Here is a 22500-nt window from a genome sequence, read left to right as displayed (position 1 = left end):
ATGAACGTGAAACTGTGAGTGCTTTTTGCCATCGCGGCTATTTAACTGCAACAAACGGGCAAATACCGTCTATATGTGTTCAGGAAACCAATCCGGCTCTGAGTCAGTGCTGTGAACACCACTGTATACACACGGAGATACATCACAACTTACAGCACAGTTTCTGACGGCTAAAATTAGCTTCTCGTTCAACTTGCCTCTGTCAGAGAGTGACGGATGATCCCGCACTCCACTGACTTCACTCCTATTGGTTGTCGCTCCCGAAAGTAGCTTTTAATTTGCATAAAGTTAAACAGATCTCAACTTTGTCGCGTCGCCAGACACGCCCCATCAGGTCGCCAACGGTCGCGCGTGTCGCCGGAAAACGCCCGCTCCCTATTGAAATTAATCGTAACGTGACGTTTTGTCGCTTGTAGTGTGAACGCAGTTTAAGGATGTAGCGCAACGACGCCCAGTTCCAGTTTGCCACAATTATTAGTCAACACTAAGTTGTCAACACTTTGGAAAAAATTAAATAAAAATTTGTTTTGATATACTAAAAAACTTTTTCAGCAACACCGGGTGATCGCGCGAGACTTTTACAGGCTTTTCCCAAATCACGGAAGTGACGTAGACGTCCGGGTTAGCGTTAGCATAAGCCATCAGGCTAGCGTTATTTAAATAAACTCCTGATGTACAAACTTTACAATGCCTTGTTTTATGAATACAGAACCTATTTGTACTACTGTAGAAGTTCGGTGCCATCCCGGGCATTATTAGTGCGGTAATTTACCAGATACAACCTTGGATCCATTAGCGCCGGCACTAAGCCATTCGGCTGATATCTCTAAATAATCTCTAACTTCAATAATGTTTGGCTCGAGGTCATGGTGCAAAGGACCCTAGGTTGTAATTACTCCGAACCATCCCTTTAAGCAGAGGAGGTTTTGTGTTGTTTAATTTACAATAATAACCAGTTTATTGTAGATTATCACACTTATTACATGGCTACTTATCAAATATGTACATAAATGTTTCTAAAATATCAGATTTGTGAAAACACAGATCCACATAAAACATTTAGAAATGGTCTTGCAGTCGAAGTTGTCTTAAAACGATAACATATTATGCACATAATTTTTCAAAGATCAAAGCATTTTTTTAATCGAAATACATATTTTGCTTAACCCTCTGGAGTCTAAGGTGTTTTTGGGGTCCTTGAGATGTTTTGAAATGCCCTGATATTTTTATTTTTTTCAGTTGCTTATAAACATATTAATGGCAAAGGTGTAATTACACTCTATTTAGCACGAACATGACTATCATAATATGTGAGCAACATGTATGTACATGTTTGCATTTTTGAGAGAATATTATTTATGCGTGGTTATTCAAAAAACTCAAACTTAAATGTTCTGATATAAGACCACAAACGACCAACTTCACATATTCCCACAATACTGTTGACTAATGGATGTTGTCGGCTAGAGTATTTACTTCAAAATGATCTGAAAATCATCCGGGCTAATCGTTCACATTAAACAATAGATTGATTTAAATTTTGTAAGACACTTTTTGTTTGGAAAGGCAATATGCAGGGGGGCGTGAATGATCCAAGAAGGTCATGAATAATGTCCTCATTCACACCTGGAGAAGACAAAGAAGAGCTGCTAATGCTGCATACTAATGAGCCTTTCACTGAGTGTGTCACTGAGCCACACAGAATGCAAAGACAACACACACACACATATATATATATATATATATATATATATATATATATATATATATATATATACATACACATACATACATACACACACACACACATCTACAGAATTGGTTCAGAGTTGGAAACATCTTGAAAAAAGTGTATTTTTCCACAAACTGTGTAATGCTTGCAAATTGTATAATATCCAAGGTAAACATTTCTAGTAATTGTGCAGTTAATTCTCATTCGTATTTTCAGAAAGTTTTGGATTATGTAGGCTATCCTCTCCCCAAATTTGTCACTAATAAAACACAAAAATAATTTAAAGAGAAGGCTTATATTGACCTTTTAAGATTTTGTTTGCACCTTGGAAATTAGGTTTTGATGTGGCAGTACAAACTTCTTTCATATTTCGTCTGTAACATATCGTCTTTTATAATATAGCCTATATTAGGGCATAAATGTTAATTTGCAGTTTAAAACGTTGCTTATACAAAGACATTTTATTTCAACGTATTCAGTCGATTTTTACTCATCTCAGTAGGCAATAGATATTTCATTCACACACACAGACACGCGCGAGCTGTAACGTTAGTAAACAAACGCATGCACATGTGCCGTTCATTCATTCAAACACAGAAACGCGATTCAAATTTAAACAGTCTTTTGCGGATTACAGACACCAGTTCATATCGCGATTAGAACAAAGCACTTACTGATGATCTGCAGCTGGGTCCGTTGTTCGGCTACTCCAGCACGTTTGAGGTAAAATTTCCAGGATAATCACGATATTATTAGCAGAGCTATTCCTCACAGCGAGTGTGTTGTCCAGCTGTTGTGGGCGTTGACTGGTTTGCATGTGTTGCTCCAGATTATCTGCGTTTGAATAGCGCGCGCGCTCTCGATGGGCGTGTCACATTAGCGGAGTAATGAGGTGCCAGAAAGATAATGAGCACAGCTGATCTCTCGCTCTTTTTATATAGATTACATAAACAGAGAATATTTGTTTTAGATTTGAATTAGATAATTTAAAACTACACACTTAAATGATTATAGAGATATATAGCTCATGTCTGAGTGAATAGTATTCGCTGAGTTTTATTTGAGTTTAGAGAAGTGCTTCAGAAAAAAAGTTAACGGAGATGGAGAGGCATAAAGCACTCCCTGTTTACTTTCTTTATTTTACAAAAGCACAATGTTTTATTTCGATTGTAAGTGGACACATAAAAAAGTAGACATTTAACAGCTAATTTTTTCATATTTCTTAAGTCTGTATGACCAAAACCGACGGAGTATTTTAGGTCTATTTTGCTGCTATGTAAAAAAAAACGAGCAAAACGCGCCCGCGCGTTTGCCGACCTCAGGGGGTTAAAGCAGGCAAAACGATGTTTGACACTGAGGTAAGAAAAATAATCTTGTTTTTCCTTTTGAATTCGATTATTTTTCATACCCCAGTGGCAAACAGCATTTTCTTGCTTCAGGCAAAAACATCACAAAATTTAGTTCGATTTCTCTGAAAGCAAGACATAAAATCTTCCTTTTATGTATCCTTTTGCTTCTCAAGTATATACAGATGAAACTGGAACAATTAGAATACGGTGCAAAAGTTCATTTATTTCAGTAATTTAACTTAAAAGGTGAAACTAGTATATTATATAGACTCATTACATGTAAAGTGAGATATTTCAAGCCTTTATTTGTTATAATTTGGATGATTATGGCTGACAGATTATGAAAACCTTTTCGCAATATTCTTATTTTGAATTTGGGGTTTTCATAAGCTGTAAGCCATAATCATCAAAATTATAACAAATAAAGGCTTGAAATATCTCACTTTGCATGCAATGAGTCTATATTATATATTAGTTTCACCTTTTAATTTGAATTACTGAAATAAATTAACTTGAACGATTGAAAAAAAAAATGAGTTTCACCTGTATTGTTTTAACGATACTTCGTATTGGAAAACGTCAATTTAAATTATAATGTCCCTTGTGTTTTGATTCAGGAGAACCTCCATGTTTGCAGGAGAATAGTGCACTATTGTCCTTCTAGGGCACTTGAACATTGATGGTCTCTGTGCATCTGTTATTATCTGTTCGTTTAACTCTACCTCTGTCTTCGGTGGCTTTGTAGTCTTCACTGGATTGAAAAGTGCATCTGAGAAATCTACAAGTAAACAATAATTGACACACTTATTTGATGTGGCATGTTAATGTCGACTGTAAAATATGATGTTGGGCCCGTGACGTACCAGCGAAGGCAGCAGGGATGTAGTCCTTCACCTCGATGTGCACAAACACCGACGGCAGTGTGAGCGGCATGTTGCTCTCGCTGCGCAGACAGATGTGCTGGAAACCTGCAAAACATCACAGCGTCAATGATAATAATTCTGATAATAAACAACCAACAAATCTGGAGGAAAAGAATCACACAAGGATTAAAGGGGTGGTTGATTATGATTTTACTTTTCTAGCTGTAGTTAGTGTGTAATGTTGCTGTTTGATCATAAACAACATCTGCAAAGTTACAATGCTCAAAGTTCAAAGCAAAGGAAGATATTTGCTTTTACAGAAATCGTTTTTTAAAGCTACACTGTGTAGGATTTTCTCCCATCTAGCGGTGAAATATGACTACCAACTTAATATTACTTTCTAGCCCCTCCCATTCCCAGGGCATTTTAACTTCTACGGTGGCCGTATTATTTAAAATCTGCCGGCAGTCGCGAGTAATCTCCGCTCGCATTCGTCACGGCGCCACTGAGTGTAAAAACGCGAAAGGCGAAGCTTGAATTTCCAGGAATGTCCCTCTTTGGCTAATGTATTTTCAAGATGGAGGCGCAACATGGCTCCCGCCATTCGAGCGGCTCACCCGTATTATAAATTATGTATTATATGTATTAAATTATGTAAAATATGTATTATAAATAGCAGATTCTACGCTTACAATAATACTTGATTAGTTGGTAGAAGTAGTTATGCATTAATGAGCACATATAATTTTGAAAGAACAAAGTGGTTTTTGCTGAGAATCAACTTAAAAAATTACACACTGTAGCTTTAAGGACTACAACAAACGGCTGGTAGAAACTGCACGACATTCCTCCCAGGTTAGTGACATCACCAACCCTAAAATTTACATAAACCCCGCCCCCGGAACACGATTTATAGATTATCAAGAGAGAATATGCTAATCAATGATTGGATAACTACACATAAGCTGCATAAATTCATCAACTAACCATTCAGAAATGTCCTGTTGCTTCTACATGTTGTCACTTCTTCTTGAGTCTCTTCATAGTTTTGAACATAAAAGGCTAAAAGTTGTTGAAATTTTCAGCGCATGTGTGTGTGAGGTAAAAAATGACACGAGCTCTTGAAGCTCCGCCCCCTGTGCCGGGAGCAGCAGCTCATTTGCATTTAAAGGGACAGACACAAAACGGTGCGTTTTTGCTCACCCTCAAAAAGTGATTTTAACATGATATATAAAAATATCTGTGGGGTATTTTGAGCTAAAACTTCACACACACACACACACACACACACACACACACACACACACACACACACACACACACACACACACACACACACACACACACACACACACACACACACACACACACACACACACACACACACACACACACACACACACACACACACACACACACACACACACACACACACACACACACACACACACACACACACACACACTCTGGGGACATCAGAGACTTATTTTACATCTTGTGAAAAGGGCATTATACCACCCCTTTAAACAATCTACAAATTGACAAAAAAGTGCAACGAACTAGCCTCTTACCTGTCATCTTAATTTTTGAGCATACACTGACAATTTATTTTATAAAATGACAAACCTCACATTTCAGCCTTTTAACCATTTAATAAAACTAATGAGTCAATATGATTTATTATAGTTATTTCATCTGCTCAGTGTATAACTCTAGATACCTTACTATCCAAATTACTATCTAAAAATTGTCAAAAGTGCATAAAAGTTCGCTCTGATTTCCACATAAATAAAGATGTAAATCCACTCTCTGTCATCAGAAAATTATGCTTTGATAAATCATAATTATGATATTAATTGTCAAAATTGTGACATACTATGTCTAGTCCTATTTTATGAGATAAAATTGAAAATTATAAGTTTAAATCATAACTTTAAATAATTGTGACGTACTGTATCATAATTTTAAGATTAAAGTCATAATTCTGATATTAAAAAAGAAAAAATTATGACATACTAATTCATAATTATAAGATAAAGGTTGCATTATGACATACTAAATCATAAACGAGATTAAAGTCAAAATTATGACTTTAAAAAAAAGTCATAATTTTGAGATAAAAGTCATAATTATGACATAATAAATCAATTGTGACATACTAAGTACATTTTGAGATTAAAAAGACATAACTATGACATAGAACTTTAAATGATTACATACTAATTCATAATTATGGGATAAAAGGTCATAATTATGGCATACTAAATCATAATTGTGAGATAAAGTCAAAATTATGATTGTAAATCATAACTATGACATACTAAGTAAATTTTGAGGCAAAATTATGACATACTAAGCCATAATCATGAGATATTCGATCATAAAAGTCGATATTATGACTCTTCTAATTTATAATTTTTTTTTTTTTTAAATCATTTTGACTTTTCCTCTCATTAATATGACTTAGTATGTCAGAATTTGACGTAGTAATTATGACGTACAAAAGCATGATTTTGTTTCCTTTTGTGGCAGAAATGGGTTGTTTCATTCATAACTACAACCTTGAATGTTAGAGCGTAACCCCGTGAAGATCGTGGTGAGTCTCACCGGTCTGAAGAGCGTCCAGAGGGATGATCCGGTGGCCTAGGAACTTCCCGCCCTCCTCCTGAACCACGAGCCTGAGGTAGGCCATCTCCGGCAGCAAGATCTGCTCAACACCACAGACACCCTCAACCTTACGAAGACACCATAATATTCATAATCTCATGAGCAGTGGATTACAGACCTTCTCGAAGACGAAAGGCTCCTCGTTCCACTCCGGGTTGATGGCGTTGGGTGTGGGGCTCCATTTGGTGCGGAACTTGCGTTTGGGATCTTTCGGCAAACCGATGAGCTCGACCTCCACTCCGGTTTTCACATTCTTATCCGACAGGAACTGACCGGAGTAAATCTGAACACGGGTTACAATTCACAGTAACGTTTACAATTCAAGAAATATTAGTTTATTAATATTACATATATATTACAAAATTATGTTATTATTATTATTTTTTTTAGTTAGTAATTTTATATTTTTATTTAGTAGGCAGTAATAATGATAACAATTATTATTATTATTAACGAACTAAACTAATAAATAGATATATTATCTCAAACTAAAAATTTTAATATTAACAATATATATTTTAAAAATATAAAAAATGATGTGGCTGTAGTCTAGAAACTTAGAAATACAATGAAGTCTGCTCATCCTTCATTTCGAAATTGAGGATGTTATCTGTAAAAATATGAACAATGGTAACACTTTGGGCCCTATTGTAACGATCTGAAATGCAAGTATCAAACGCGAAACGCAAGTAACTCTGTGGGCGGATCTCAAATCTAAAATGTGTTGGTCTGAAGTCGCTTCATTACTCATAGGTGTGGTTTGGGCGTAACGTGAAATAAACCAATCAGAGCGTCCTCTCACATTCCCTTTAAGGCGAGACACTACAGGTGAATAGGGTACAATTTTAAAATAATAGATATCACCATGAAACTTCCTCAGTTGATTACTTACACAAGTTCATAAAAAAAATGTATTACAAGTTTTTGAAATTTGTATGTTTAATTATGCAAATTAGGCATTTTCTCATTAAATATGCGCAATTTTGCATATATTTTCGGTAGATAGATCTGAACATATGATAAAGCCAGGTTCAAAATTATTTTTTCATTTTGATTACACACAAAATGAAAGAAGATGTTCAGGGGGATGTTCAACTTAAAAGGTGAAACTAATATATTATATAGACTCATTACATGCAAAGTGAGATATTTCAAGCCTTTATTTGTTATAATTTTGATGATTATGGTTTACAGCTTATGAAAACCTTCTCACAATATTCTAATATTCTAGTAAGCCATAATCATCAAAATTATAAACAAATAAAGGCTTGAAATATCTCACTTTGCATGTAATGAGTCTATATAATATATTAGTTTCACCTTTTAAGTTGAATTACTGAAATAAATGAACTTTTGCACCATTTTAAAATTTTTCCAGTTTCACCTGTAAGTTACATGTACTTACCAAGGTAATAACAGTAAATTATGCATAATTACATGCAACTAACCCTCAACCAAACCCTAATCCTACCCTAACCCTATAGTAAGTACATCTAGTTAAAGGGTTAGTTCACCCAAAAATTAAAATAATGTCATTAATGACTCACCCTCATGTCGTTCTAAGCCCGTAAGACCTCTGTTCATCTTCGGGACACAGTTTAAGATATTTTAGATTTAGTCCGAGAGCTTTCTGTCCCTCCATTGAAGCTGTATATACAGTATACTGGCCATGTCCATAAAGGTAATAAAGACATCATCAAAGTAGTCCATGTGACATCAGTGGGTTAGTTAGAAGTTTTTGAAGCATCGAAAATACTTTTTGGTCCAAAAATAACACAAAAAAAGACTTTATTCAGCATTGTATTCTCTCCCGGGTCTGTTGTGAATCTGCGTTCAGGACTCCGCAGTGACGCTGCTGACGTAAGACGCTGATGACGTGTTATCTGGTGCGCCCGAGCTTCGTTTACAGTCTGAGGGAGACGCACGCTATATTCAAGCTATTCTACATTGTTTGCGTGGATATCATTTTTTTAATGGTGCGTAAATGTGCATGTCGCGGATGAGACACTTTTACAGCGTGCGTTTCCCTCAGTCTATAAATGAAGCTCGGGCGCACCAGAAATACACGTCATCAGCGTCTTACGCCTTCAGCGTAACTGTGAAGGATTGACAACAGACCCGGGAGAGAATACAATGCTGAATAAAGTCTTATTTTGTGTTATTTTTGGACCAAAAAGTATTTTCGATGCTTCAAAAACTTCTAACTAACCCACTGATGTCACATGGACTACTTTGATGATGTCTTTATTACCTTTATGGACATGGACAGTAGACTGTATATACAGTTTCAATGGACGGACAGAAATCTCTCGGACTAAATCTAAAATATCTTAAACTGTGTTCCGAAGATGAACGGAGGTCTTACGGGCTTAGAACGACATGAGGGTGAGTCATTAATGACATTATTTTCATTTTTGGGTGAACTAACCCTTTAATTAATGTTGCTCAGTACTTAAATATATTTATTACACTGGGACACCTAAAAATAAAGTGTAGCCGAAACATTTTATGAAACATTTGTCACGTGTGTTTTTAGAGAGGGCAAATAAAAAATGTATTGCCCCCAGTATAAGCTCTTCTGCTGTCTTTTGTCTAATGTCTGGCGAGGTGAACTGCCCCGAGTGTTTGCAATAACTTCCAATTGCGATCTAATGTGGGTTTTGGTCATATTATGTTGATGAAATGTTATTTATAGCCTTTTATGAGAATCGCTGCACTTGCTTTTCTCATGTAATCCTTTATTGTTATTAAAATAAGCCAAATCGCATGGAAATCACATACGAATCATTTACTATCTTAATATAGTGTTTATGTTTTATATATTTACGGTAGGAAATTTACTAAATATCTTCATGGAACATGATCTTAATATCCTAATGATTTTTTGCATAAAAGAAAAATGGATAATTTTGACCCATACAATGTATAGTTGCTATTGCCACAGATATACCCGTGCGGCTCCAGACTGGGTTTGTGGTCCAGGGTCACAATAAACACCAATGCATTTCTGAGTTACCTTAATGGTGAGAGTGCTGGCGATGATGGTGTCGATCCTGTCAGAGAAGGGATCGAACTTCTTGTCGCTCCGACGGAGCACGTCGTGTTTGAGCATGTAACCCGTCCTCCCGTTAAACTCGAACAGAGCCATGTTCAGCTGCATGGGGAAATCTACAGCATGATGTGATTAAAACTCAAACACTGACATAAAGAGATGATCTAGCTATTGGTGGACAGTTTCCTCGTGCATCCTTATGGACATTTTTGTCTTTTTCAGTTTAGTTTTTTTTATCACTTTACCTGTGTTAATGCTAACTGCATAACATTTGGTACACAATACACAGGTTTGTATTTTTATTGGAATTTTACTAATTCACCCACATTTCCTTTAAAAAAATCTATTTTGCACTAGATACAAAAAATACTTCCTCTCAGCGACAAAAATGGCCCCATTGAAACTGCAATTTTTAATCCCAGGGCCATTTAACTATAAAATGATGCAATCTTTGTTTAGAGGCTTTCATTCTTTTGACAAGGCTTCAAAATTAAACATTTTAAAAAAAAATTACCAGATGGTGCCATTTTTTCAGGTTTGGCCTATAAAGCACTACCTCACTTTATTCCTGTTTTCTGCTTCTGCATGTACAGGTGAAACTGGAAAAATTATAATATCGTGCAAAAGCTCAGTCATTCAACTTAAAAGGTGAAACTAATATATTATATAGACACATTACATGCAAAGTGAGATATTTCAAGCCTTTATTTGTTATATTTTTGATGATTATGGCTTACAGATTATGAAAACCCCAAATTAAAAATTAGAATATTGTGAAAAGGTTTTCATAAGCTGTAAGCCATAATCATCAACATTATAACAAATAAAGGCTTGAAATATCTCACTTTGCATGTAATGAGTCTATATTATATATTAGTTTCATCTTTTAAGTTGAATTACTGAAATAAATGCACCATATTAAATTTTTTCCAGTTTCACCTGTATTGTAGAGCCAATTGGATAAATAATGCAATAGATAATTGGGTGGGTGTGTTGGTATGGATGTCTGAGTGTGGTTTGTATGTGTGTAATAAAAAAAAAAATGTTGTGCTTGTAATATTTGAGAGAGAAAAATCCAATCACTGTTCACCAGTGGAGTTTTGCTGCATCCAATGGGGAAAATCTGTTACTGCGCCCAAACAAAATCTTACTGAAAGCTATTTTTTGAGATACCAACTTCAAATTGGGAACACAACTTGTTTAGATGTACAGTATGGCTTTGAATTTCCAGCCGTTTTAGAGTTTTACAGAATTTTACTTCAGCAATAATATGCCATGGATCTCCTTTAAAATGAGACTAAACTTAAGTGTGTGCTCCGAAGCTTCAAATTTTTATGACAGTTTTTTGACATTTTTGTCCACTATGAACTTATGTGTAACTTTTTGTAATTGATGCACAAGGGTTAAATGCGTGATCTGTGATGGACTCACCCATAGTCTGGTAGTTGAGCGCCACGAACTGACAGCCGGCGCTCCAGAAGGGCTGAGGACTGTAGTTTGAAGAGTCCACACGGGTTCCTTTAGGGTAAATACGGCTCATCTGCCTCTTATTATATCTACAGTCATCAGTATAGGAAAGCACTACCACACAGACACCAGAAAACACCTTTCTTTGAGTCATTTGAATGTAATTCTGAGGAAATGTAAAGGATACTCCACCCAGTCCACGGCGTTCTTCGCGATCAAACTCTCTCCTTTGGTTTCCACGAAGGAAGAGATGACATAACTCCTGTTTTTCTCTGTATTTGGACAGAATCAGATGTAAAAACACAGATCAAACCCTTCAGAAAGTAGATGTTCAGAGACATCGTTTGTCAGGATTATGGGACAAAAGGCAAAAACAACAGGGTCAGTCCTATTATGCAGCATATGTGAACATATTAGATTTACAACACTTTACAAATCATTTAATTTATTAACGTTAGTTAGAAAATGTCTATTTGTTCATTGTTTGTTCATGTTAGTTGCAGTGACTAATGTTAACAAATACAACTTTTGATTTTAATAATGTTTTAGTAAATGTTGAAAATTAATATTTAAATGTATTGTTCATTATTAGTTAACTACTGCAGTTAAAACCATTGTCAACAAATTAAACCTTATTGTAAAGTGTCACAGATAAAATATTATGCATGCATTTTTTGTTGTTAAATATCGAAATCAGACGTATATTCATATCGTGTAATATTGCATCAGAGGCGCATTTATTATATTTATAAATATACACTTATAAAATAAAATCAGGTCTGAACTCACTAATCGCGTTCTCAAAAGAGATGAATTTGTTGGGCTGTACGTAGTTGACCAGAGCGGACATCTCCTCGTATGCTGTCACTTCCTGTCCAGCGGTACCCTGGGAGGAAATGGAGAATATCAGATTTAGATTAATATCTCTTAATAAGAGAGAGAGAGAGAGAGAGAGAGAGAGAGAGAGAGAGAGAGAGAGAGAGAGATAAATGTGTCTTTAAGAGTCATTATTCTTCATTTAGCAAACAATTACTTATGAAAAGCAACATTTCACAGTCTGGGCTCTTTTTTTCATAGAAATTAATACTTTTATTCAGCAGGGATGCATCGAATTGATAAAAAATGATAGTAAAGACATTTATAATGTTACAAAAGATTATATAATATTTAAATAATTGGTTGTTCTTTTGAACTTTTGATTCATCAAAGAATGATTTTAAACCGTGCATTTCTGGATCCCTGCAGCAGAAGTCAGAAGTAAACACTGGATACTTCACCTCATCCGAGTTCTTCATCTTCTCTTCGTCCTGTTCATCGTGGTCATCATGTTCCTCACGCTCTTCTGTATCAGTTACACATGAAAGACTGCTGTTATTTTCTGTCCAATCATCTCTACAAACACAGTGGCCTTCCAAAAAGTATTAAATGCCACCTAATATGCAAAATTCACTTTGAACATAAATGTGTGTTGGCAGTGTGTGTACACAACCATCCTATAATGATAAAAATCCACCCAGTACTTTTTTTCCCTCTTTTTTTTTATCCCCATAAATCATAAGCACTGTCTCAGAACGAGCTGTTCTCAGGTTCGCCCACGACTGTTGATTGACACTGCAGTTTGAGCATAGCCCCGCCCTGAGTGAGTTGGACACAGTCCGCCATTGTTTCGATGCTGTAGACAAGAATGAACATAGGAGTCTTCCTTTACTCTCATTTGCTCGAGGATACAACTGTTCGTGTTGTTCTGTTCTCCGGAGTGACAGGACTAACACGTTTCCATTAAGTTACAGATTTGTGCAAAACTTAAGCAATTTTTTCTAAATATCGATACAAAACTATTGCGAAATGGCGGCGTTTCCATTAACCGATGTTATGCGACTAAAACGTCATTTTTTCCTCTCGTGATAAGTCATTTAAAAAATCATGGCAACGGACGTTGGTAGGTTCATATATATCACAGCCACTGCACTGGCCATTATTATTATTAATGGAAGGAGACGTGTGTGTGTGTGTGTGTGTGTGTGTGTGTGTTATCCAAGCATTAATGGCAAGGAAAGACCCGTATACTGTGAGCTTTCTGTGTTTCTCCCTCATTTCTGCTTCAAGGTAATATTTAAATGAGTAAATTAATGGGGTGTGTAAATGTTTCTAACCAGATGCATGTTTTATATTTATGTAATGATGTTCGTTTATGTTTATGTGTGTTGTAACTTCTATGTTAAAATTGTCTATGTAACTTCAGCTGCCTATCTTGGCCAGGACACTCCCGTAAAAGAGATTTTAATCTCAGTGAGTTTTTCTTTCCTGATTAAATAAAGGTTTATAGAGGTCTTGATTATGGCGTTTCTTTGAGGTTTATAATCCAGTATTCCTGTAATTATTTTGTCTTTTATGAATTTAATGAAGAACTCTGTCTCGTATTCTGTCCAAACACACCGCGTCCTCCAAGTCAGGTGATTGTAAATGCACAAAAACTGTTTCCATCGCAGTTTTGCGAAATATTTCTTAATCGAATTGCCTGAAAAACCTCCTCATGCGAGCGTGAAAACTTTTTTGTGATAAATGGGAGTTTTTGCGAAATTGACGTGTTTCTAGTGAGAATATTTTCAATTCGCAATTTCAAATTGAACGGTAATGGAAACGCACGACAGAAATACAGTCATGGCCCAAATTGTTGGCACCCCTGGTAAATATGATCAAAACTGGCTGTAAAAAATAAATCTGCATTGTTTATCCTTTTGATCTTTCATTCAAAAAGCTATTTTTTTGTTTCATCTGACCATAGAACCCGTCCCGTTTGAAGTGCCAGTCGTGTCAGGTACTTTTCAAACGTTCTATGGACAGAGGAACCAAAAAAATTGCTTTTTTGGCAGCAAACACTTAAGATGGGTTTGGTGCACACAGGGATAAAAAAGTACCCCATGTGTAAAATGAAATACTCTGCTGTATCTTTACTGCTGTGGGCCTAATGTTCTGCCAGAGGTCCTGGACATCTTGTTCAGACACATGGCATCATGGATTGGATCAAATACCAACAGATAAAAAATCGAAACCTAACAGCCGGGGCTAGAAATCTTATAACGGGCCATGTTTGGATCTTCCAACAGGACAGTGATCCAAAAACAAATATCAAAATCAAAACAAAAATGGGTCACTGAGCACAAAACCAAGATCTGCAATGGCCATCCCAGTCCCTGGCCTGAACCCTATAGAAAATGAGTGGGCTGAACTGAAGAGAAGCACCAACATGGATCTGGGAATCTGCAGGATCTGGAGAGATTCTGTGTGGAGGAATGGTCTCTGATCTCTTGTCAGGTGTTCTCCAAACTCATCAGGCATTATAGGAGAAAACTCAGAGCTGTTATCTTGGCAAAAGGAGGTTGCAAAAAGTATTTAATAAAAGGGTGCCAATAATTGTGGCCAACGTGTTTTGGAGAAAAACATTTATTTCATAATGTGATTTAGCCCCACTTTCAATTCTCTTGCTTCAATGAAAGGTTAGAATTTTGGCAATTTTTTTAATGAAAGATCAAAAGGATAAACAATGCAGATTTATTTTTTACAGCCAGTTTTGATCATATTTACCAGGGGTGCCAACAATTTTGGCCATGACTGTATAAGTGAGAGCGCGCACTTTATGACAGCTTATCGAGCCGTTTTACAAATATAAAGTTTACCAGTTTATAAAGCACCCACTGAAGTATGTCTATATTTGTTAGTTGTAACAAAAGTGTTGTGTACTTCGCTGTGTATGTTCATGATAATGAAAGGGAGAGTTTATGGATAAGACTTTAATGCGCACTTCTTATACTGTGTTATTTCTCAGCTCTTACGGTGATTTTCTGGAGCAAAACTGACGCTTCATCTTTTGTGTGATGTACAATAAACTTAATTGGACTCATCAGTATATTTTTGGCCATCATTCGGACGCGGTCCGCTAGAGCAGGCTTGTATGAATAGTGGATATAACTAAAAGCAGATGACAAATACATTATAATAACCGCAATTAAAGTAAACTATACCTGTTCTATCTCCACACCGCATATATTCTCTGGCTCTGTGGGAACTATTGTCCGACTCCGGGTCGAAATGAACACTGCTGAGAGTTTCTGTTTTGATATTATCATTCTCAGTGTTGCCAACTATTTTCAAAAGAAAGTAGCTTCCCTAAAAGTCGCTAGATGACGTCATGCGTCAATTAGCATATTCATGACGTCATCGAGTCGTACTTGCGTTCTGCTTGCCTAATGAGTTTTCTCTCTAAATTAATGCTCACATACTGTATTTATTCGGTTATATTGTATTATAATATATTATATAATATAGCCGAATGTAAAAAAAAGCTGTTCTTTCCTATATATTTTTTTGTCAGATAATATGACTAGCTATGATGAATAGTCTAGTGAATGACTACATTTTTTATAGGCCTATGTGGGAAATTATCTGAGTTGAGAGAGTTCAGGAACCGGATGAACTAAAGCTCTGTGATAGTGAGTATTAAGTAATAAGCACAAGAAAGAAATTAACTTAAAATGGTCAAACTAAATTATGGAGAAAGCATAAAAGTCGGGATCTGAAAAGTCGCTAAAAATAGCAACAAAGGCGCTAAGTTGGCAACACAGCAGCGGCTTCACAGCGAGGACCGGGCCGCCCGTGAGTGCTTTGGGACGCGGGTGGGACGCACGGCAGCACCCGCTGCTCGTTGAGAAGAGTATGAACGATATTTGCTTTCACATCAGAGAGTCTCCACAAGTCACCAATAACACCAGAAAAAGTCGTTAGATTTGTCGCTAGTCGCTTTTTTGAAAATGTGTCGCTAGAGGGGTCTGAATACTCGCTAAATATAGCGACAAAGGCGCTAAGTTGGCAACACTGATCATCATTCTGTGAGATGAGGTTGTCCTGACAGAGCGCGAGCATGTGAAGCTCCGCCCCCTGTGCCGTGCAGCAGCAGCTCATTTGCATTTAAAGGGATACACACTAAAACGGTGCGTTTTTCTGACCCCCAAAAAGTGACAACTCACCGGTTGCGGGAGGAGCGTCGGTGCCTTCTGGGTTGGCCGGAGCGGGTTGGGTTGGATCAGTGGGTTGGTTTGGATCAGCAGGATGGTTTGGATCAGTGGGTTGGTTGGACTCAGAAACATCTGCAGCTCCATTAGTTTGTTCTTGAGCTGGCGGTTTCTTTGCCTGTTCTGGTTTGCTCGGAGGTGCGCTGCTTTTCTTATTCTTGATCAGTATTTTACCCATCAGCTCAGACGGACTCGGGATCGGCTGACCCGGCTTGAGCTGAAAAACAAAACCGCAGAATATTACATTACATGAGATATAAACTAATGTGTGACCCTGGACCACAGCACCAGTCTGGAGCCGCACGGGTATATCTGTGGCAATAGCAACTATACATTGTATGGGTCAAAATTATACATTTTTCTTTTATGCCAAAAATCATGAGGATATTAAGATCATGTTCCATGAAGATATTTAGTAAATGTCCTACCGTAAATATATAAAACATGTATTTTTGTGAGTGAATGCAGCACAATCGTGAACATAAATGCACAACTTTAAAGGAGATTTTCTCAATGTTTAGATTTTTTTGCTCCTCAGATTCCAGATTTTCAATAGTTGTGTCTCGACCAAATATTGTCCTATCCTAACAAACCACACATCAATGGAAATATTATTTATTCAGTTTTCAGATGATGTATATATCTCAATTTCAAAAAATGACTGATTTTGTGGTCCAGGGTAATTTTAATCAAGTTTATTGGTAACATTTTACTGTAACACTTTATTTTACAGTGTGTTACACGTAACATGTAGTTACTATAGTAATCAAACTGTGCATAATTACATGCACCTAACTCTATAGTAAGTACACGTTAATTATCATTACTCAATTAAATGTATAATTACACTGTAACACGGACACCTTAAAATTAAGGGTTAGACTTTATTTTAAGGTGTCATTGTTACGGTGTAATTATATATTTAAGTATTGAGTAATATTAGAGGGTTAGTTGAATGTAATTATGCATAATTTACTGTTATTACTATGGTAAGTACATGTAACATGTAATAAGGACACTGTAAAATAAAGAGTTAACAAATTAAGTGAAACCCACTTTACTTTAATGCATTTAAAACAATGCATTTGTTGCAATATTTATTTATCTTTGTTGTTAAAGTTGGTAAATATAAATTAAAGCTGTTGATTGTTAGTTCATGTTAGCTCAGGTTCGTTAAATATTAACAGATATGGAATTGTATAGAAGTAAATTAACATTAACTAAAGTTAACAAATGCTTTAGAAGTATTTTTCATTGTTAGTTCATGTTAACTAATGTAATTTACTAAAATCTTAGTGTAAAGTCTTACTGGTTTATTTTAGTTCATCTAACTGGTCACCGTTTATTTCTATTTTATTTTACATACTTTAATATAATTTTTATATCAGTTTTAATGAAAGTTTCCTGACTAATCACTAGTCCTGTAGTGTAACAAATTAAAAATGTAATTATTTTATAATGAATAGAATAATTAATATAATATAATTATCATTAATATTATAAAGTATTATTATAATTAAGTCTAATTATAATTAATATTAATTAATAGTATAAAATATTCAATGTAGTCTCTCAATCAATTTAGGCTCATAAAAGCTAATGAAATAACCTATAAACATGTGTTAAATCATGTTAGCAACATTAAATTATGTTAGCAACATTCATGCTAGCAACATACTAAATCATGTTAGCAATGTGCTAAAAGTGTTTGAACCCAACAAAACCGTTTCCACATTTGAACTCACGGGATATTTGTCCAGTAAATCAACGAGCAGAGCGTCTCCAAAGATAGTTCTGCAGTAGTTAGCCATCTTCTCCTGCTGCTTCACTCTGAAACCCGTTCATATCACGTCATCAAACCCACGGTACGAGAAACAACATGTGTTTATGAATGAAATATCATGGACGTGTCTTACGAATCAACGTGGTTCTCGAAGGAAAGCACGACAGGATACTTGGATGTTTTGAAGGCACTCTCAGCGATCGCTTCAATCACGTCCTGTCGTCGAGAAAGAACATAATCGAGAAATGTATTTCTTTACCTTTGTGAAAAAGAAGTGTACTTAATCGTATTGAATGTGCACTTGTAACGCACTTCACATCTTGAAAGTATATATTTTTAATAAAAACTGCACTTAAAGGTTGGGTAGGTAAGAATTGTCTAAAGAACTTTTTTTCAAATTGGCTTAAACTGTTTATATACCAATACATAATTAAAATGTAAGTACTTTGAAAAAGAGAGTATAAAGATTGAGTGACTCTAGTGTATTTAATCTTCAATAAACACAGCTCATTAATTCCTACCGGGACGAAACAAGTGATTGGCTTGCGCGACTGTCACTCTCCGTCGCCATGACTACCGCCGCTATTACTGGCTCCGCCCACGTGCGCGCAGTCGCGCACCCGTTTTTAGGTAGGAGTGAATGGAATTAATGAGCTGTGTTTATTGAAGATTAAATACACTAGAGTCACTCAGTTTTTATACTCTCTATTTCACAGTACTTGCATTTTAATTATGTATTGGTATATAAAGACAGTTTAAACAAATTTGAATAAAAGTTTTTTTAGACAATTCTGACCTACCCTACCTTTAATGAAATAAAAGTGCACTTAAGGAGATTTGCACACTTAAGTACATTTTTCTGTTAAAGTAATAATCAGTAAATTAATAATCTTTTGTCATGCTCTAAAGTACACTTTTTCTTATGTGTTGAAAAACATACTAAAGTATTTGATTGTAATTTAGCTAATTCAATATTAAAATTTACAGTTAATATACAGGCGAAACTAAAAAAAATTTAATATGGTGCAAAAGTTCAGTAATTCAACTTAAAAGGTGAAACTAATATATTATATAGACTCATTACATGCAAAGTGAGATATTTCAAGCCTTTATTTGTTATAATTTTGATGATTATGGATTACAGCTTGTGAAAACCCCAAAGTCAAAATTAGAATATTGAGGAAAGGTTTTCATAAGCTGTAAGCCATAATCATCAATATTATAACAAATAAAGGCTTGAAATATCTCACTTTGCATGTAATGAGTCTATATAATATATTAGTTTCACCTTTTAAGTTGAATTACTGAAATAAATGAACTTTTGCACCATATTAAAATTTTTCGAGTATGAAAGTGCACTAAATTGCAACTTCATCATTACAAATAAGTAATTACTAATGAATTTAAATACAATACATACGTTGTAATAGAACTGACATTAAAGTATGATTTAGTTTACCATATTTCAAAGACAATAGAATTAATTATGAACTTACTTATAAAGATGTAATTAAGTCCAAACGTAATAGGAGTTAATTAAGCACTCACATGTTCAAATAACTGCATTTAACATACATTTAAACTATAATACATTTTCATTTAGCTAATTAAAACTAACATGCAGTAAAGTGTCGGAACAGAAGTATATTATTTGACATAATAATTACATATAAAGTGTACTTCTTTTTCATAAGATCATCTAGGTTTTGATTCAGTAAGTCGAAGTGATTAATAATCTGGTCGCAAGTTATCTGATTTTCACACTCATTATAATGAGCCTCCACTGCATCCCATAATGACAGCGAGAGCTCTGATTGGAGGAACCGACCTTGAACAGGATCTCGGTTGTCATGGTGAAGCCGTGTGTGATGATTGGCTCTTCATCGGGGGGTTTGCCCTTCCAGCAGTCGAGCTCCAGACAGCGGCAGCCGGCGAGGAGACACTGGCGGTACATCTCCGGGGACGAGACGCCCGTCAGCTGCCCGGCTGCGGGGACATCGCATTACACTGTTGCATTATGGTCCATCTCTTTTTTATATCAAAAACTCTAGGGCCCAATTTTAACGACCTAAGCGCATGGTCTAAAGCGAATGCGCAAGTTCACTTAGCGCGTGTCCGAATCCACTTTTGCTAGTTTAAGGCTGTTTTCAGCAGAGCGCCTAGCGTTTTCCGCTGAAGACGCAGTGGCTGGGTTTTGCTGAAGGGGCGGGGTGAGCAAAGCTCATTATCATTTAAAGACACATGCACTTAAACGGAGTACTGAAAACAGAGCTGTTTTTGACCATGTAAAATTAGTGTTTTCTTACAATACTAATGAGAATTTTTAATTAAAGTATATTACAAACTTTCAATTTAGACCCTAAAGAATCATATTAGCTTTAGGGCTGTAACGATTAATCACGATTAATCGAAATCCAAAATAAAAGTTTGTGTTTACATAATATATGTGTGTGTATTGTGTATAATTATTTTGTATATATAAATACACACACATGCATGTATATATTTGAGAAATATTTGCATTTATATACTGCATATATATTTTTATATGATTTATATTATATATAAATAGAACTATGTTATATATAAATACATTTTTTTTATTAAATATATACATGCATGTGTGTGTATTTATATATACAAAATAATTATACACAATACACACACATATATTATGTAAACACAAACTTTTATTTTGGATTTCGATTAATCGTGATTAATCGTTACAGCCCTAATTAGCTTGTACAAAAATGGCATTATATGACCCCTTTAATGAGTAATGGGTGTGTTTTGGGCGTAACGTGAAATAAACCAATCAGAGTCTCATCTCCCATTCCCTTTAAAAGACAGTTTCGCTCACGCCATGGCGGATTCGCTATTCACATGACGGAATTTGCAAGCGGAAAAACTGAGCGATTAAACGGATCTGCTATCAGTGTCCTCTCTGCTCCACGGTGTATTTTTCACTGCGTGAGAACATGGTGTGTGTGTGAGAGAGGCATATTTTGTCGGACATAGCAACAGTAACTAAGGGGGGCGGGTCTTTACGAATGATCAATTGTGAGTTTATAACACACGTTGCGTTGTTTTTGCCTCTTCGCGATGACTCGCTTGCTTAAGTCCTCATTTGTTAGTCTCTTTGGACAAAGGCGTCTGCTAAATGACTAAATGTAAATGTAAAAGTGTTCGAGCCGATGCCTCTACCGACCCTAGAGGGTTCAAGTTTGGGGTACAGATGCAGAAGAAAGGAGAGCGGTGTACCTGTGAGATAGGTGTTGTGGGAGGACTTGACGAAGTAATGTGGGAGCGGTTGAGTCATGTCGTGACTCTGGGCCAGTTTGTCCTGCTTCACCACTGATGTCTCAGATCCCATCAGATAAAACATCAAACCTTCGGGAGAAATCTGACCTGCAGAAGGAGAACCTTATGTCCTTGTAATATATTATATAGACTCATTACATGCAAAGTGAGATATTTCAATATTAAAATATACAGTTAAAGGTTGTATCAGCGATTGTGGGTGACGTCACTTCTGTTTGTGTTTGAAGCGAGATCCCAAACAAACCAAGTTAGCTCGCCCCTCTCTCCCGTTTCGTGCATCATGAAAAAAACCCGATAATGCACGCGCATTTCTTAAGTAAGTAAGTAAGTAAGTAAGCTTTATTTATATAGCACCTATCACAGATAAAATCACAAAGTACTTTACATGTAGCAAGTAACAATTATAACAATTAAGAAACATTATACAAAACATAAAACATAATAGCTCAGTCAACTGAAAGCTTGTCTGAATAAAAGTGTCTTCAGCTGTTTTTTAAAAGAATCAACAGAAACGGCCATGCGCAGCGACAGGGGCAGGGCATTCCACAGTTTGGGAGCAACTGCCTGAAAGGAACGGTCTCCCCGAGTTTTAAGGCGGGTTTTGGGGACCATTATTAGATAATGGGGACCAGGCTAGATTATTGTAATGCTCTACTGGGTGGTTGCCCTGCACGCTTAATAAACAAACTACAGCTAGTTCAAAACGCAGCAGCTCGAGTTCTTACCAGAACCAGGAAGTATGACCATATTAGCCCTGTTCTGTCAACACTGCATTGGCTGCCTAATTAAACATCGTATAAATTTTAAAATATTGCTGATCACTTACAAAGCACTAAATGGTTTAGCTCCGCAGTACTTGAGCGAGCTCTTAACGCATTATAGTCCTTCACGTCTACTGCGATCTCAAAACTCCGGCCAGTTAATAATACCTAGAATATCAAAATCGACTGCTGGCGGTAGATCCTTTTCCTACTTAGCACCAAAACTTTGGAACAGTCTTCCTACCATTGTCCGGGAAGCAGACACACTCTGTCAGTTCAAATCTAGACTAAAAACACATCTCTTCGGCCTAGCATACACATAACACATTATAGACTTATAATTAGGCTGCATAGTTTAGAACAGCCGGGAACACTTCCCGTAATCCTGATGTACTTGGTACATCATAAGAAGGATGGCGTCTACGCTAATATTAGT

The 22500-nt window shown here is 36.0% G+C and overlaps 1 protein-coding gene across 2 annotated transcripts in view; it reads right to left on the bottom strand.

The window, feature by feature from the left end:
• Positions 1 to 22500, bottom strand: part of plcb2 (phospholipase C, beta 2) — a 53173-nt gene that overhangs the window by 17552 nt on the left and 13121 nt on the right. For both annotated transcript variants that reach the window (XM_079634043.1, XM_079634042.1), the window contains exons 10-23: positions 21244 to 21390; positions 19811 to 19968; positions 18116 to 18198; positions 17945 to 18029; positions 16155 to 16416; positions 12408 to 12472; positions 11920 to 12016; positions 11318 to 11402; positions 11095 to 11219; positions 9628 to 9779; positions 6730 to 6894; positions 6552 to 6651; positions 3945 to 4049; positions 3804 to 3859 (exon numbers count right to left, since the gene is read on the bottom strand). In XM_079634043.1, coding sequence (XP_079490169.1) covers positions 3804 to 3859; positions 3945 to 4049; positions 6552 to 6651; positions 6730 to 6894; positions 9628 to 9779; positions 11095 to 11219; positions 11318 to 11402; positions 11920 to 12016; positions 12408 to 12472; positions 16155 to 16416; positions 17945 to 18029; positions 18116 to 18198; positions 19811 to 19968; positions 21244 to 21390 — 1685 coding nt within the window. The remainder of the gene's footprint in view (positions 1 to 3803; positions 3860 to 3944; positions 4050 to 6551; positions 6652 to 6729; positions 6895 to 9627; positions 9780 to 11094; positions 11220 to 11317; positions 11403 to 11919; positions 12017 to 12407; positions 12473 to 16154; positions 16417 to 17944; positions 18030 to 18115; positions 18199 to 19810; positions 19969 to 21243; positions 21391 to 22500) is intronic.

This window comes from Phoxinus phoxinus (genome assembly GCF_949152265.1).
Source record: "Phoxinus phoxinus genome assembly, chromosome: 13".
Lineage (NCBI taxonomy): Eukaryota > Metazoa > Chordata > Actinopteri > Cypriniformes > Leuciscidae > Phoxinus > Phoxinus phoxinus.
Note: the sequence above shows the minus strand (reverse complement) of the source record. Positions and strands in the feature narration are given on the sequence as shown.